The 17,092-nt window shown below is 40.0% G+C and overlaps 1 protein-coding gene across 4 annotated transcripts in view; it reads right to left on the bottom strand.

Annotated features, from left to right (window-relative positions):
- The window catches only part of LOC306860844 (agrin-like), a 262,672-nt gene that overhangs the window by 26,539 nt on the left and 219,041 nt on the right, over window positions 1-17,092 (bottom strand). For all 4 annotated transcript variants that reach the window (XM_079402799.1, XM_079402800.1, XM_079402802.1 and 1 more), the window contains 6 exons: window positions 11,142-11,504; window positions 9,208-9,333; window positions 6,628-6,755; window positions 3,616-3,730; window positions 1,437-1,556; window positions 848-1,189 (listed from right to left, as the gene is read on the bottom strand). In XM_079402799.1, coding sequence (XP_079258925.1) covers window positions 848-1,189; window positions 1,437-1,556; window positions 3,616-3,730; window positions 6,628-6,755; window positions 9,208-9,333; window positions 11,142-11,504 — 1,194 coding nt within the window. The remainder of the gene's footprint in view (window positions 1-847; window positions 1,190-1,436; window positions 1,557-3,615; window positions 3,731-6,627; window positions 6,756-9,207; window positions 9,334-11,141; window positions 11,505-17,092) is intronic.

Below are 17,092 nucleotides of genomic sequence, written 5' to 3'. Positions count from 1 at the left end.
ACATTTACATTCCAGACAGAGAATCCCCAAGCTCAGAAATGTATCAACACCTCTCTCTCTCTTTCTCTCTCGGCTGTCTCTCATCCTTTTCTCGGGAGAATGCAAGGCTGATGAAGCCTTCTCTCTTCATCACTCTTTAATGGCCCGATTGATCAGAGGAAGTGTTTGAGGGCTGCTTACAAGCCTTTAATTAGTGGCTTTTTTCACCTCACAGCGGTTTGATACAAACTAAAGTTCATCGATGTAATTAGTGTCAATTATAACCTGACACAGCTGCAAAAGATAGTTTCATATCCCAATACCACCAACAGAGAAAATGAATTGAGCTAAAATTTCTTCAGGGTAACAGCAGGGCTACAATTTTAAATTCAATCCTCATTGAACACTTTTTTTTTTCTCCAAAGGATTAAAATATGCCGAAATATAAATTTTCATTAATTAATTTAATTGCAATCAATTATTAATAATAATTAATATTCAAACATATCTGAAATATTCAAGTGTACTTCTGTTGTGGTTTTTATTTCACACCAAAAGAAAGATTCAAAGAAATAGGAAACAATAGTTTGCTTGAATAAAAGATTATAATAAAACAAAATGCTAGTTTTTATGCATTATGACATTATTTTCATTATGATAAAAAAGTTACATTAGCATAATGCAAAAAAGTATATATTTATTTTATTTAAATACATAATATATATTATAAATTCTATTAAAACACTGATTTATTAAAATGTTTAAAACTGTAAAGTATTCATGGCAGTATTTGTTGTACAGCCTTTAGTGTTGTATTTTTTCCGTGTAGTGTAGTATTTTTTTTCCGAGTTTTTGTAGTTCTCCTCACTTTTCTCGCACACAGCTCCTCCTCTTCCTGCAGGACAGATGCAGGTAAAGTCATTGTCCTCCTCCTCGCAGGTTCCACCGTGACGGCAGGGCTGGGAGTCACACGGCCTGTTGCCGTGGACCGCCAGTCTGTTCTTCAGCGAGACTGTGGTTATGGGGGCCTTGGATGGAGTGGTGGTGGCTGGTGTGGCTGTGGTGGTCCTGTGGCTGGTGAAGGGCCGTCTGGTGGTGGTTGGGCGGAGCGTGGTAAATGCAGAAGTGGGAGAGAGCGTAGTGGTAGTGGGAGTTGTGACTGACGCTACAGTGGTCGTGGTGGTGGTGAAGAAAGGAACAGCTGAAAGGCCTAAAAAATGGGGAGCAGGAAAAAGTAGGTCAACAGGCCTTAGTCAGGGAAGACATATATAATTCTTGACAAATGAAACCAAGGCTGAGACATACAGTCTCACGTTCAATAAGCTGGATCTTTTTGAGTTATTTGAGTCCTGTGGGCACTCGTGATTATCAAATGCCAGCTTGAAGAGCAATCACATTCAACAAAAGGCAACAAGAGAAAAAGAAAAAGGACGGAAAAGCAATTTCAAGCAGGTTACCATAGGTGGCGATGCGGATGTTCTCTTCCTCAGGTTTCTTCACAACGATACCAGTGTCTTTAGATGCCTTGAGCTGTTTGAGAAGGGCTCCCTCAATATCCTCCACACTGAACCTTGTGTCTGTAGCACGAGAACACAACATTAAACAGAGCCAGAGGTGAACGTATTGCACAGCAGAGTGTGAAGAACTGGCACTAACCATCCCCACCACCCTCACACTTGACATAACTTACTGCAAATATATACAGAAAAGCCTGTATGTAATAGGCCCTTGGGAGAATGTGTTCTTGAACCACCATGCATTTCAGGGACATTGGGATGAAACACTCTAATAACGCTTCCACAGATGGCCCTGTTACTGGCCACCACAGACCGCCTTTATGACAGGCGCTTGTGCTAGAATTGTGCTCTTGTGCCACTGAAGGGGACCAATAAAAAGAAAATAGAGAAGGAGATTTTTATCAGCTAGTGTGATGCTCAGGGTCTTAAAAGCACGAGAAGCAATGGAGACTGAAATAAAGGAGCTTTTTCAGAAGCCCAAGCTGATAAATTACTTCGCTAAAAAGGCCACGCTCTCTGACTGCTCTGGCAGACAGAAAAGACGAGAGCCGTATCTTCAGGGATTCTTTTACTTAACTTATATGCCTCATTCTGCTGTGTTGAATTATTATTTTCTTCAAACATACAAGGGAGTTTTTATGTGCTTTTTATTTCTTGCTGCAGGCACGTTTCTAAAGGAGCGCAGACTGGGGGAATGTGAGAGGACTGTTTAAGTCGGACTGTGTGCTTTGTGTACAAGAGCTGCTTTAGAAATAAATTAGAAGCAGCTTGAAAAAAGAAAATAAATAAAAACAGGATAACGAAAAACAGAACGACTGGGGGAGACAGATAATAAAGAACATTGAGGGGCAAATTCACTAAACTGTGCTGTATTGTAGCACAAAAAAGTCTTAACTAAGCACTAAGCACATGCAATGCAGTTTAATCCAAATAAATGCACTGAAATATTCATATTAACTTACAAATATTCTTGTTAGTGCAACACACCTCATTGTCTATGCAAATTAGGCTAATTTCATTTTCAATTTTATTAAACGTTGCACTTTCATGGAAAGTTGGTGGTAAATGCAATTTTATGTAAGAGATGTCTGTTGTAATGGCAACAGTTATTAATCAATGGTGATCAAATGATGAAGAAAAGCATTATAATTAGGCATATGTCCAAATGTGCATTGTAGTTAAGTACACTTTCTGCATTTTAAAGAGCCTGGAACTATTGTGGCGCAGCATGCTATACATTCAATTCAAGTTTGTTTGTACAGCGATTTTCACAATGCAAATCATTGCAAAGCAGCTTTACAGAAAATGTTAGTTTCTACATTATATTTACGAGTAGGTTATTAGTGGTGACAATGACAGAAATGTACAGTAAAAATCATGCAGTTAGTTAGGCTCAGTTGAAAATTTCAAGTCAAGTGTTACCGGTCCTACTGCGAGATTTGAACCAGTGTCAATCGGCATGGGAGGCAAGTGTGCTAACAAGGACACTCAAAACAGCAGGCCCTAGCACCAGTCACTAATGTGCTTCTTGAGGCCAGAGGAATGAGGTTTCTGTACACCACCTACTAGCTGGCCTTTGTAACATGCACCCGCCTAAACCTCACTACCATCCGGGTCACGGCACCAACGTAACTGGTCCAGTGCGCACTGCTTGGAGTGGGACTCAAACCAACGTCAACCGGCATGGGAGGCAGGCATGTTTTCACCTCTTCACAGCCACTAGCTGGCCTCTGTTACACAAGTTAATTTAGTGGGGGAGTTTGAACAGTTAGATCAGGGTGCCAAACTCAGTTCCTGAAGGGCTACAGTCCTGCTGAGTTTAGCTTCAATCCTAATTAAACGCACATGATCTAGCTAATGAAGTCCTTCAGGACGATTTGAAAACTACAGGTATGTTGGAGCAGGGTTGGAACTAAACTCTGTAGGACTTTGGCCCTCAAGGAGATCAATTTGGCACCCCTGCGTTAGATTATTTGGTAATAGTGAATTGGCCACTGAAATGATACAAACAGCATGTATAAAAACATTAAAATATAAAACATTATCATTGGGATCTTTTTTTCAATTCAGATCTTTTTGAGTAAAAAAATCTTTAAGAAAACCTTTGGTGTAACTTTACCTGGGTCAAAGTGAACCTCGATAAAGACAATTATGGAGTTGCTGGGGGCCAGATTCTTCACACGGACACTCTGGAAGTCTTTCCGGACATCTGACTTGTGAAACAACTCATTCAGCTGGAGAAAATAAAAGCAGAAAGAAAGTAAGACAGAAAAAAACAAAGAAGTAAATGCCCCAAGTGCAGTGTGTGAACTGGTAATAAGCTTGATATGCTGATCTAGTTCTTGTTAACACCAAATTCCTCCACAGGATGAGAAAGTGTGTCAGAGGAAAAACTCTACTGAACCCCATCGGGTCTCGGTGCACAAATTGACATTTAACTACAGCGCAGAAGTAATTACATGAACACATTTCGAAGTCAGTGGTAAATGTCAGACTACAATACTGCCTGTTTAGAATCGGCTCGGTTTCCACCTCGATACACATAGGAGAGTTCTGTCACCGATTTGGTATTACGTAAGACGAGCTTAGTTGCAGCTGGTTCCCTGAATACAAAGACCATTTCACCAAAACCAAATTAATTTCAGTGCACCTAATAGGTCAAACCTAGAGAAAACGGGAAGTGGTTTCCAATTAGGATGCACTCGATCGACTCACAAACCGCTTTGTGAGTGGTTCTAGCGCTTTCTGACGTGTGTGCACATTCTGTAAGAGTGACTCAGCAGGAGGTCCATCGAGTACCCCATTCAAGTCACCCAAGGGCCTTGTGTTTTCCTTCTTCACTCTTTTCATTCACAGCTGCACTTGAATTTGGAAAAGCGCACAGTTGTCGCAGACATAATGGCTTTAGCCTCTAGGCTGACCCTGTGTGAGTTCATTGTACTTTTGTACTTTATGCTGGGCAAGAATTGAAAGGAGACGCTTCCTCCCTTCCTTCCGGCCTCACTGGTGAGACCCCCAACAAAACCAGGCTGCCCAGCATAGCCAGATAGAAATGCTGACCCAGAAACTGGTCTCTATCCTCAGAAGCCGCTTACACAGAGTCTAGCGGACAGTGTTGAAATTAAGTGAAGGGAAAGACAGGGTAGAGATATCGAGGCGTGAAGGGGAGGGGGTGCTCTGCTGAACCTGGGGGCATCATGAACATCATGAAGAAGCGGGATTAGGCACGCTCAAGGCAAGTGAAACCATTTCAATTGCTGGCTCTGTACTGCCCATGGCCCCATTTGAGATTTGGACCTCACCGAGCGAGAGAGTGAAGTATGGGGGATTAGCTTTCTGTGTCAGGTAGAGCGCTCCTAGAGAAAGGCTGATTACATCCTCGCTTAGTCCCTGTCGGGAATCTCGGTCACAGCACTAGCTAACATTAGAGTGATAAGTGGAACTCATTATAGTATTGCTCTTCATTCCCAGACACGCCCCAAAATGGGTTAACAAGCCGAGAATAAATCGCCAGCTTCTTCGGCAGATGCCGGCAGGTAGTTTGCAGTTTTGGCTGAAGAGTGCAAGAAAAACTCAGTGAAGGAAGCTAGGCTATCAGTATGTCAAAAGTATTGGTGCATTGAGGCTAAGATACCAGCCAGTGTTGAAACCGTGAAATACAACTAAAATGATAAATAATCGCTTTTTGGAAATGAAATAAAACTAAACCAAAATAAACTAACAAACTAAATATATAAATGAATAATACTGACAAAAAGGTTATTAAACTAGCAGTGATGTATCAAATGCACTTCTTGGTCCAAATGTTTGTTTATTTAACTAACTTCTTTGTAATTGTTCACTATTACTATTATTATCTTACTGTGTTTTTTGTTGTTGTTATTGTTCTATTTGATTGTATTGTTCCTATATTCCGTTCCTGCTTTTTTTTGTCTTTGTAATGTACCTTAAAAAACTTTGAATAAAAAATTATAACTGAATAAGAGAAAAACAAAAGGTAATTTTTGGCAAAGTATTAACAAGAAAAATAGATATTTAAAAAATATATATTAACTAGTGCTGTCAAACGATTAATCGGGATTAATCGCATCCAAAATAAAAGTTTTTGTTTACATAATATATGTGTGTACTGTGTATTTTTATTATGTATATGTAAACACAAAAACATACAGTATATATTTGGAAAATATTTACATGTATATATTTATATTAATATAATTTATATTATATATAAATCTATTTAATATATAAACAACATATTTTTCTGAAATATATACATACATGTGTGTGTATTTATATATACATAATAAATATACACAGTACACACACATATAGTATGTAAACAAATATTTTATTTTGGATACAATTAATCATTTGACAGCACTAATATTAACAAGAAAAAAAGAAAAACTGTCTGAATTTAACTGTTAAAATTTGAAGCAATGTTTAATTGATTTAATTTGTTTATATTTAACTAATATTCCACATTGAAAATTAAACAGCATATTAGTTTTTGCTGCACTCTTAAAATTAGAATCAAATAATGTGAAATTTCACAAGAATCGGTATGTGCTACTAAAACGTTGGTATCGTGACTAGTGCTAGCAGACTATATTTAGCATCTGGACAGTTTTGAGCACTGGTTGCTAAAATGGGATTTGTGTTGATCACAAACTTCAAAACAAAGTGCCTGTATTTTATTTTTATGTTCCTGCACTGCTTTCCAGACATTGACAGATCACCAGACACATATTTTTCAAAAGGCATATTCAACCTATTTCGTTGGATAATTCCACTAATTATCACAATGCATTCCACATTTATTCCCAAGGGGCCAACCTCAAGAGAAAAGAGACTGGATGGAGAAGTAAAGGGTTGAAACAAACAAGAAAGAATCTGTAATAAACAATAAGCTAATCTTCAATCAAGTTTCAGTTATTCTGCTACTTTTTAGAACAGCTACAGTGTTTTGAAACAACTGAGCTGCCACACAACAGAAAAATAAAGCATCACTAAAGCAGCATAAAGTTTTGTAGTTTTTTATAAAATGAAACTGTAACCGAAATCTGAACTTCTTTTCAAAGCTGAACTGAAAGTGAACTCAAGCATAAGTTTGAGCTGCATAACTCACAGCACTTTCGATGCTTCGGGCCGTTTCGCCAAACAGCTCTGACTTGGGGTCTTCCATCTCAAGCGTGTAGATGACCTCCTGACCGTCTACCTTATCCAGGTGAAGGAAGCCGCTGAAACGCATGGTGGCTGTGGAGCAAGGCAGGGAAGCACATATGGTTATATAAAAGACACTTCGATGAAACACAATGCCAGTCTACTCTTAGCTACACACACTTGTGGTTGGTGCAATGCCAGTCTGTAAGTTAGTGATGGAGCTTCTGTGAGGTTAGTCGTGGGGTTCACTGAGTGAAGAAAGAGAGATTTGTTTGCAGTGGAGGTGGAGGTATAGGGAAGTATGTGAGAATATGGATAAAGGGAGAAGGTCTGGAAGGAAGGATGGACTGGAGTTTACCAGACCGAGACTCTTCCCAAAAGCTGGCATGGAGGACTGAGTGGAGAGAGATCGGTTAGACAGCGACACTGACATACATTACACAATATATCACAGATAATAGCTTAAAAGACACTTTCATATGTCCCGACTAGGGTCCGGGTCATCATTAAACATTCCTTTAATGTTATTGCTGACCTTTCTCATTGACACTAATAAGCGGAACGAGCGAGAGAGGATCAGAGGCCCGTTTTTGCATGACGGAGAGAAATAAATAATGAATAAACGACTGAAGGAGAGCGGGGAGCGGGCCCGATGCTGGGTTCTGTGCAGCATGTAATCAGCTGAACAAATTGCCCAAATCAATCATGCCGGCCAGGCTCCAGCTTGGCTGGGACTGGGATAAGCACTTGTATGATTATCGTGAAAGATAGCCGTAATTGTCTTCTAATCCCAGGAACGGGTGAGTGACAGAAGCTGGTTAAAACTGCATGATAAGGGTCTTTTTGCACAGACACACATCACCTCGTATCTGATGGGACATTCAAAAAGGAGCAAATGGGGGAGATTTGAATGTGAAGAGAGATGGAGGGAAACAGCGATCAGATTCTAAATCGGAAACATCTGAGGACAGGAATTTCCCATGGAGCGCAAAGACATGTGGAGAAATCAGGCTTTAGATGTGGATTCAAATTAAAGTCCCAAATTCTCCACCACAATATGGCTATGGTCCATCATTTCTAGCGTCTACTCATTAAAACTGTCCTTATCTTTGGTTACAAAGAGTCCAGATGGCTTCCTGTACTACAATGAGCTATATCATTTTAATTTACACTAGATATGTAAATTCATTCTTAACTAACATTTTAACTTTTAAGAAGAGGGGTAGGGCAGAGGCATCTAAGACTCCAAAGTTTAAATCATAGGCTCAGAATTGATCCATAGACAGATCAATAGAGGACAATAAACAGCGACTATAACAGTAGCATGATTCCAGTAGTAAAAGAGTAAGACTTTTATTCTTTAAATACTTTTTTTCCAGGGTCCAAAATGATTTTTTTAAATATTACATAAATTTAAATAAATATTTCTCACTTAGCATGATAATGTATTTTGTAGTATATTTAAAAATATGGTACATATAAAAACACATACATGCATAGAAATATATATTTTAAATAAGTATTTGTTCATATATATATATATATATATTTTGTATAATTACAATTAATTGTATAATTACAGTTTATAATCTGAGGATTGGAAAACCAGATAACAATCGCATTCAGGCAGCAGGGGTAAACTGCACTGTTTGCTAATTTCAGCCTTTCAATAAAACAGTTTAATACGAGGGGGAGTTCTCCTTAGTGCTTGAGAGACATGGGGAGAGCTCGAGCTGACAGCAGAGACTGAATGCAATGGACATTAGGGCCCTCGCTCTCGGCCGCTGTGACACATCGCCAATAAACGGTGGGGAGTTACAAGACCCGGCTGACGGATATGAGAAGAGACGTGAGCACTTGACCTAGTGTTCCCATACAGAGAACACAAAACATCTGCCTGCTACTGGCTGTCTGTCCTGTATTGATTAGTCTCCATTGTGTGTAATTTCTGCTCTTATAAAACAGGTGGGGTTGGTGTGAGAAAAGGGTTTGTGTGTATGGACACATCTGGTCTAATGCCAGTCAGAACACATTTTGGAGAATTGGTCTCCATTTGCTACGGCTACGGCTACTGACCCTGAACCTGCTCCCCTGCATCTGGCATACTCAGGGTCCAAAATTAACTGTTTATATACACTACCATAAAAAAGTTTGTGGTTAGTAAGACCTTTTTTCCCTTTTGAAAGGAATACTCAATTGACTAAGTTAAGACAATTCAATTCAACAATGTATAATATATCAGTTTCTGATAAAGTCACCAGCCAACTGGTGAGTAGCAAGCAATGTTTACAAGCATTTGATGCTTGACAAGTACTAATTTTGGACCCTGGGCACACAAAATAAACATCCATACGGCATGTTATAATACATGCTCATAGACAGTAGTTTCCCCTGTCATTAACAACTCTGGCCCCCTCCTCCTCACCATCCTCTCAATCTTCCAGGATAAAAAGAATAATCGCTGTTGGCGGCTTAGTCATAGAGCCGGTCATACAGTTAATAACGAACACGTGCTGTTATCTAAGAGTGATTGGCGGGAACTTACAGGGGCAGTTTGTATTCTCAGAGCTGATGGCGGCCGTCTTCCCATCGGGACAGCAGCCGAAAGGTGTGTTGTCACAGGAAGACCGTTCTTCGGCTGTAGGAAGAGTGGTAGTTGCTATTGTTGTACCTGAAGAGAGAGATGAAGATGTCACACGAGCAGGATTTCTAGAATTTGATGCTTCTAGGCAGCAATTAGTTTAAACTGATGTCTCTATGTTTGTATAATTGCAAAAAAAAAATTACATGTGAAGTTGTAGAGAAGGAAAATTATGGTGTAAATAATTACAGAGGCAGATGGCTCTATGGTTGACTCTTTGATTTGCAGTAAACAATCTGCGAGTAGCTGCGAAATGACTTTTACATCTTTCTTGATGTATTCCTACTTTTTAAACTCACATTTAGTCAAACCCTAACAATAGCTTGTTAAAACTGTCTTAGCTACAGAGCCAGCCTCACACCTACAAGGATATATACAGAAGATTAGCACTGTGGGTTGGAGCAAAATATCTCCTACTTGCCAAACAAGCCATAAAACCGTCAGATGTTCAAGGGCTCTGTGAGTATGAGAGAGGCAGCGTGTGAAAATAGTGAGTGGTGGAAAATGACTTTTGGCGTAGAGCTGGAAAGCATCCCTGGACATCTTTTCATCGCGTCTGTGGGCAAATTTATGAGCTGCTGCCCCTGAGGTGCACGCTGGCCGCCACACTGCTTCAGCCTTACAGGCTATTGGTTCACTGGGAGGCAGAAAGTCATCAGAGAGTCCCAAGAGATGCCTCCCACTCCGATGTCAGACAGACTTCATGTGTCCTGTGTCAAAGAGCGCTCTGGTCCAACAGTGACAAGAGAATAAATCTGAGGCCCTGCTGCTCTCTCTTATACCAGTTCAGGCAGTTAAACTGTAAAGCTAGCATTAGCTGAGTAAAAATAGCTGGTCTACTTTATGTATCGTGGTGTTGAAGGACACAAAACAAGTAAAGGGATTGAGGGATTTGTCACTTGTATGTCAACCAAGAGGTTATCATTTTAGAGACGGTGTTATTGGAGAACAAAATTGAGTTTTGTGGCTCTTAGAGTCGATGTCCATTAGTTTGCAGAAGTGTGCAGAAGATTGACAAAAAGAACAGATCCACATTGTTTTTAAATGGCAAAATGGGCCAAACAAAATACATTTTTAGAATTAATTTTAGAATTGCAATTGCTATTTTTTTTGTTGTTGCTAGAGGCAAGTAATGCAACTAAAGATTATTTAAGTCTGTTAACATAGCTTTTTTTTTTATTAACCAACATAATATACTTGTGAACTGTAGGTAGCAGCCGGAAATTATTCATTTTGAAAGTGTCTTTGTTCCTTTCTTCCATGGTATAAGCAGAAAATAACTACAGTAGCTGTGGTTCTCAACTGGTCTGGCAATAATAAAATGCAACCAGTAATATAATCAAAAATAGTTACAATATATATAAATAGGATATAATAAAATCTCAATAGCAAAAATGTTAACATAGGAAAGAAAACTGTCGATTCATTTCATGGGGTCTATGTCTTGAGCTCGGTTCCTGACAAACACAGACTGTGCAAGGAGAGAAAGGAACAGTGGTTACATCGACTTCATCTGAAATGGCCTTTAGAAGAGGCTTACTCATAAGGTTAGGCCACGTTAAAAACTGACTAGTAATTTTGGTGAATTATTCACCAAAGTGATTCCAAATGAAACCGCTCACTTAGCAGTTGGATGTCAGGTGTCAAAACCTCTCAAATAATAATGGGCGCTGAGATAATGGGCAGTGCTAAATTGATATGCCATTACAATTCGAGTCGAGGTCATCTCACACGCAAGGTCACTCCATACAAGGGAGAATTTCATCATCTCTTATCATCTGTTCTTGACAATTATGCCTAAACCCTTTATGACTGAAAGATTATGGTGAATGCATTACCAAGTGGCTCTTCTCCGCTCTCCTCCATTCCGCTCACCATCTCATCGTCCCCACTGGGCTCTCCACTGCCCGATTCATCAAAGTCAGGGCTGGAGTCCAGGGGTGGGGATGAGGTGCGGGGTGGTTTGTTGAGTGTAGTGGGGCGGTGGGTGGTGAAAGAGCTGGAGTACTTTCCTGCCTCGACCACCTTCGGTGGAGGCAGTGCCGCCACCACGAAGCTGTCCAAATCCTCGAGAATGCTTGAAGTAGTGGTGGTGGTGGTGTGGCCATGGCGCTGTTTGGTGATCTTGACGTGAGCGGTGGGAGGGGTGGTGCGGTGGGTGGTTGGGAAGGGGGTGTGTTTGGCCGTCAGCTCAATGGATTCTGGGAGAAAGCAGGAATGGAATGATGGGTAAGCATAGATGGAAATGTTTCTGTAAGCCTTCTTTCTCACCTTTTAATTCTACCTACACCCTCCCACCCATTTCTCTTTGCCATTAAAACAAACAAAAAAAGCCTCAGCATGGTTTCAGCGGGGCGTCCTTAGCCCGAGCAATGCTTTGTATGCCTCACAGATTCATATCAAAATCAGATGCATTGAAACACCAGGAAAATAAACCCACTCCTGCCTGCAAAAAGCATTGTGTTTCCATCATATCACTTAAGCTTCATTACATTTTGGTTTATCCAGTACACAAAGCTATTTTATGGCTTCAGAAGACTTCACTTCAGAAGAACCACTTTCATGATGCTTTTTTTTGTCATTTTGAAGCTACACAGTTTGAATACTCATTCACTATTATTACATTGAAGAATAGCAGCCATTCTTTAAACTTTACCTTTTAAAAGTCACACAGGTTTGGAATGACAAGAGAGTGAAAAAAAATGTCAGAATCTCCATTTTTTGAGAGCACTATCCCTTCAAATTACCCACAAATTTAATGAACTGCACATGTAGAAGACCCAGGTTGCTTCACCGCATCTTTCTGATGTGATTCTTTGAGGTTTTTAAAAGCTAGGTTTTCTGCAAGCTCAACCCGATCACACAAACTCTTGACCAGAAGTGTTTATACGCTTCTGTGTTTGAGACTGCAGAATATGGTTGATCTGTGAAAGAGTGCACTTGTGCATGTGAGAGAGTGCCTGTAGATATGAATTATATATACATATTCAGATGTTGCCCTCCTGTAGGGAGGCTTTAATCACAGACAGCCAGAGCCTCTAGTGATGAATGATTGATATAAATAGGGCAGAAAAGCAGGGTTTAGCTGCAGCTTCAAAGGAAGCCCTCACTTCATGCAGGCATCCGTCGACGCTCCAACCACCGCAGCCTTGTCAACACTCTCGCAAACCTCTCCAATGCAGCAGCTGAGCTCAAACTTAAAAAAGACATTACCAATGCAAGAGTCTTCTTCAAGATACATATTCTCTGATATGTATATTTAAAAAGATTCAGAGGACTATAATAACCGTGGTGCGAAGATTTCACCACAATAGGGACCAAGGGATCCAAACGCCCAATCATCTGTGGTTTTGTGCTCAACTTTAACGGATCCCTCGTGTACAGGCTAGCTGCACTTGGTCGGGAACCTGATAACATGCTAGCACAGGCTCTTAATTACATGCTAATCATCTCGCATTTGAACAGCGAGGAGCTGACGAGGTGTGAAATACGATACCTTACAGAAATACTACTTCTATCAGACCGGCTGTCACAGCCTGGGCGAGAGGGAGCGAGTGTGTAGATACGCTAGCTTTGTGCGGGAGAGCACCGATGCTATCGCCGTGTGTCACGGCATGCGTTTTCTTATTTCGACTCAGCTGCACCTGTCATTCAGGAGCTCAGCATAGCGTTCGCTCTGAGGGAAAGAGAGATCTGGGGTGTGGGCTACGAGTCGCTTGCCTCAGCTTTGGGTTTTGTGACAAATACGCATGCTGAAAGAGAACAACTGGCAATGGGAGCAGTCAGTTCGCATTAATCAAGTTTAATGCTCCATTTGGTTTTTAGAGAAGCAGGGTGCACAATTAGAAGACGAAAAAATCATTGTCATCTTCAGTCGCCATAGCCGTATACTTACTCTTGAAAGGCTGTTATTAAGATGGCTTTCTGTCTTTTCATACAACATTGTACTCGCGTGTGTATTTTAGGCGGAAGTGAAGTTGAAAGAGGCAGAGAGAGAAAAGAGTGAGAGAAAAGCAGAGAATCTAGGAAGTGAAAGAGGTAAAGAAGATTGTTCCGGATTGAATGTAAGTTAAGCTTTATAAACAATGTGTTTAATGCAAATAGAGCACCACAGAAAATCATTTCAGTTTGTAACTCTTGTACTAACGAAAATAACTATGATTCCAGACTCAAGTCTGTCCACACTGACAGCATTTTTGAAGTGTAAAGCCCACCAAGAACGATAACTACAAAGATAACGATATTTGCGTGCACACCAGCGAACAATATCATCTGTTTATTCTAAGCGCACGCGCGTCTGCCACTTACAATTCTCTAGCTCCTTATAGCAGGATGGATTCTGATTGGATGTCAATGTTTGTATCATTCATCTGCTGGAAAAAAATCGTTCTGAAAGTGATTACAACAATATCGTTTCTCTGTGCCTTTATCCTTATAGTTGTGGTGTGGACTCTGCTATTCTTTAAGATTGAGAAAGATTTTTTCAACTATATGTTTATCGTTATCGTCCTTGGTGTGAACGGGGCTTAATATTTAGCTATGTGAAGCAGAATTTTGGACCAATGAGATTTCATGGGGGCGGGGCTATTTGCAATATAGCAGTGCAATGTCTTTGAATTAGAAGCCAAGCCATTGACAAAATATCCAATCTCAAGATTTACATGTTACTTCATCACTTTGTACAGCAGTGGTCCCCCCAATGTCCACAACGATATTTGAAGCTGCAGTTGTTCCAGTTGTTCATGATTTACTGGATAAGGATCAAGGTCTAGAAATCATGCTAGAAATCATGCTTAAAATTAGGCTACAAGGAACCCTGTTTCTTTAAAGAAAAAATGTCTTGAGGGAATGAATTAAAACAGGAAATATCTTGATTTGAGTTGTTTTTGCCCTTGGAAGTTTGCTGAGGCCTCTAGTGGGTCCTGGCTACCTGGTTGAGAAGCACTGGGTAAATCAAATTAAATTAACACTAATGCTCATTTCATATTGTTATTAAAACATAAATATGCTTACATACAAAATGTATGTTTTAAACGCCCTTATAGCAGTGGTACTACTGTTGTAGTAGACGGATAAACTCCAGGTTATACGACATAATTCTTGTGGGAGGATTTTTCCCTATGTAAATAGTACCTTGCAGGGTTTACCGCCTTTACATGGTAATGAGAAAAGTTGAAAAATTGGATGTAACTCTGCACAGACAAGGTTAGTAAGCAATTTTATCAGAACAGACTTCCCCTACTGTGTATTTTAACATCTATGCCTTGCCCTGTAGAGTTCCATTTTACATTTTTTATTTTTAAACACTGAGGGATGATTTGAAATGCTTTTCTGTGGTATGACAGAGATAAACGGGTTTTGAAACCGAAAAATATTGTTTAGAACAAAAATGATAACCAAAACTAACATCTACGGCGAAAGCTGCCCGTCCCATATGCTAATGCATAGACTGCCAATTTGTAGCAATCGTACAGGTGATGACACCATATGTGAGAGTAAGGAACTGCCAAGTCTTGGACTCTTGATGAGCCAAAAGTTTCTCAGCCATTCAAGACCCTGAACGCCCTGCGTCATGTACCAAGATGTGCCACTGATTGCCTCATCTGCTGCCTGCTATGGCAACACGAGGAGTAACTCGCTCCGTGTGGCGTTTCATAGCACCGTTTGTCATCAAGAAGAGCTGATGATGAGAGACCATCAAGAGATCAGCGGGAGAAATATAGAGAGAAAGGCAGGCTTTCGGCTAATTCACATCCAGTCACACATGAAATGAGCTTGTGATCTAAACCCTCCACCTAAGGGCTGCCGAGCAGTCTGAAGCCCCGCTTTATACCACATGTCGGAGAAGAAATTAATAAATGGTCCTGCTGTTGCCAGTTCCGCCCTAGGCTGGTGAAGATCCAACCTAAGCCCGCTCTTTACTTCCTACCAGATCCCTGAATAAACCCAGAAGAGCAGCTGGATTCTTGTCATACAGGCAGGTAATGCCAAGAAACAGAGCAAGACAGAGAGGTGCTCTGGTTAATGACTACAGGGATGATGGTCCAATCATCATCTCTAAACATCAGTTTGCGGTGTGTTGTGTCATAACCAGGTCCAGAATAAATTTGCCAAATGTGAGCTGTAATCAAATAACTAAAATATCGGTCAACGTGAATTGCTGTTCTCAAAAAGAATTGACTCGATGGTGAAAATTATTCAACTAATATGAACGATATGGAGTTTAAATGGCTGCTGCCAAATTCTACAAATGCAGATGATGATGATAACTTGCTATAATCTGAATGTTAGTATATATATATCACACATACACACACACACACACACACAGATGTATGTACTCAATTGTTTATTGTCTGATGCCTCATCAAAATGTCCAAATATGAATTTTCCTGGCTGATATATTCCCTAGTGAAAATTACATTTGAATTAAATTTATTTCATGCTAAATATACTACAAATACATTAACATATTTATGTGCTTAATAAATACCCTGCAATTGTACTTCTGGTATACTAAACTGGTATACTTGAAGTCTGCTAAATTGTAACAACTAATTTTGTACTTAATGCACTTTAATTGTGCAGAAGTAGGGCTGAAGTTCAACTAAAGATATGCTGAATTATATTTGATTGTGCTAAAGTGGAACTATTGCAAGTACACTTTAAATATCTTGCATTTAAAGAGTGATATTATTCAAAGATCATTCAATCCTCATCAATAGTGACATTAAAATACATTTAAGCCTTAATATTAAAAAATAGTAGAAGTATAAGTTTAATTGTACTTTTTATATCAGTAAGTCTCGAGCGATATTTCAGTAAATATATTAATAGATTTGAACTATACTTACTATGAAATAAATGTATTTTACTTTTTTACTAGGGTTGTTTTGTTGCTAGTGAAAAATTAGTTTTTTCACTAGTGAGAATTTGAAAAAGAAAAGTGGGAATTTGAAAAAACAGTGGCTAAACAGAATTGTTTAACATTATCCAATAGCCTGAATGACCTCAGTGACATCAGAGGAAATGGAACAGCGTTTTATAGGAAAAGCAAGTTCACATTTTGGTTAAAAATAACAAAGACAATTTTTTTCTTTAAAATAACACTAAGGAACTGTTCAGAATTACACCAGGGATGTGAAATGATTTTATGTTGAAGGCAAAGAATGAGCGATGTGCTGAACTTTTTAATATTCTGTTGGCAGAGAATCCATAAGGACCTGGTTATAGCTATGAAAAACAATGCAACACAGAGTCATGCTAGATCAAGCTGCACTTATGTGGCATTAACAGGTCTGACAGAGTGGCTGCATGGGCTGCTGCTGAAAATGTCTGGCACCTGCCATTGGCCCTGATCCAGGATTCGGCAGCTGGCGATGTCCACCACGTGCCATGTCCATCTCAGAGCAGCTCTGACGTGAGCTGACATAGTGCTTCTTACATACAGCCGACATGAAAGTCTTAACCTTGGCCTTCTACCAGGTCCCTTTGCCCATGCATGTACACAGCGACCGATGAATGATTTAAGAGAGAAAGAGAATGATGCCCAACTCTATACACAGCCTGCTCTACCCAAAGCAGGCCTCCCGACAGCATCAGCAGCCCGACTGAAGGTGCTTCCTTCAGACTGTGCAGTTAACTCTCCCTAATCCACACGGGGGTGATGCAAATCAAACAGCTCAACTGTCGCCCAGTTCCAGGGGATTCAAAGACTCCAGCCTGAAGCCAAGCAGCATGGCTCTATCTACAGGGGAGCATCTGTCAGGCAGCTTTCCTGTCCCCTTGA

Source organism: Barbus barbus (genome assembly GCF_936440315.1).
Source record: "Barbus barbus genome assembly, chromosome: 41".
In the NCBI taxonomy this organism is placed as follows: domain Eukaryota; kingdom Metazoa; phylum Chordata; class Actinopteri; order Cypriniformes; family Cyprinidae; genus Barbus; species Barbus barbus.
Note: the sequence above shows the minus strand (reverse complement) of the source record. Positions and strands in the feature narration are given on the sequence as shown.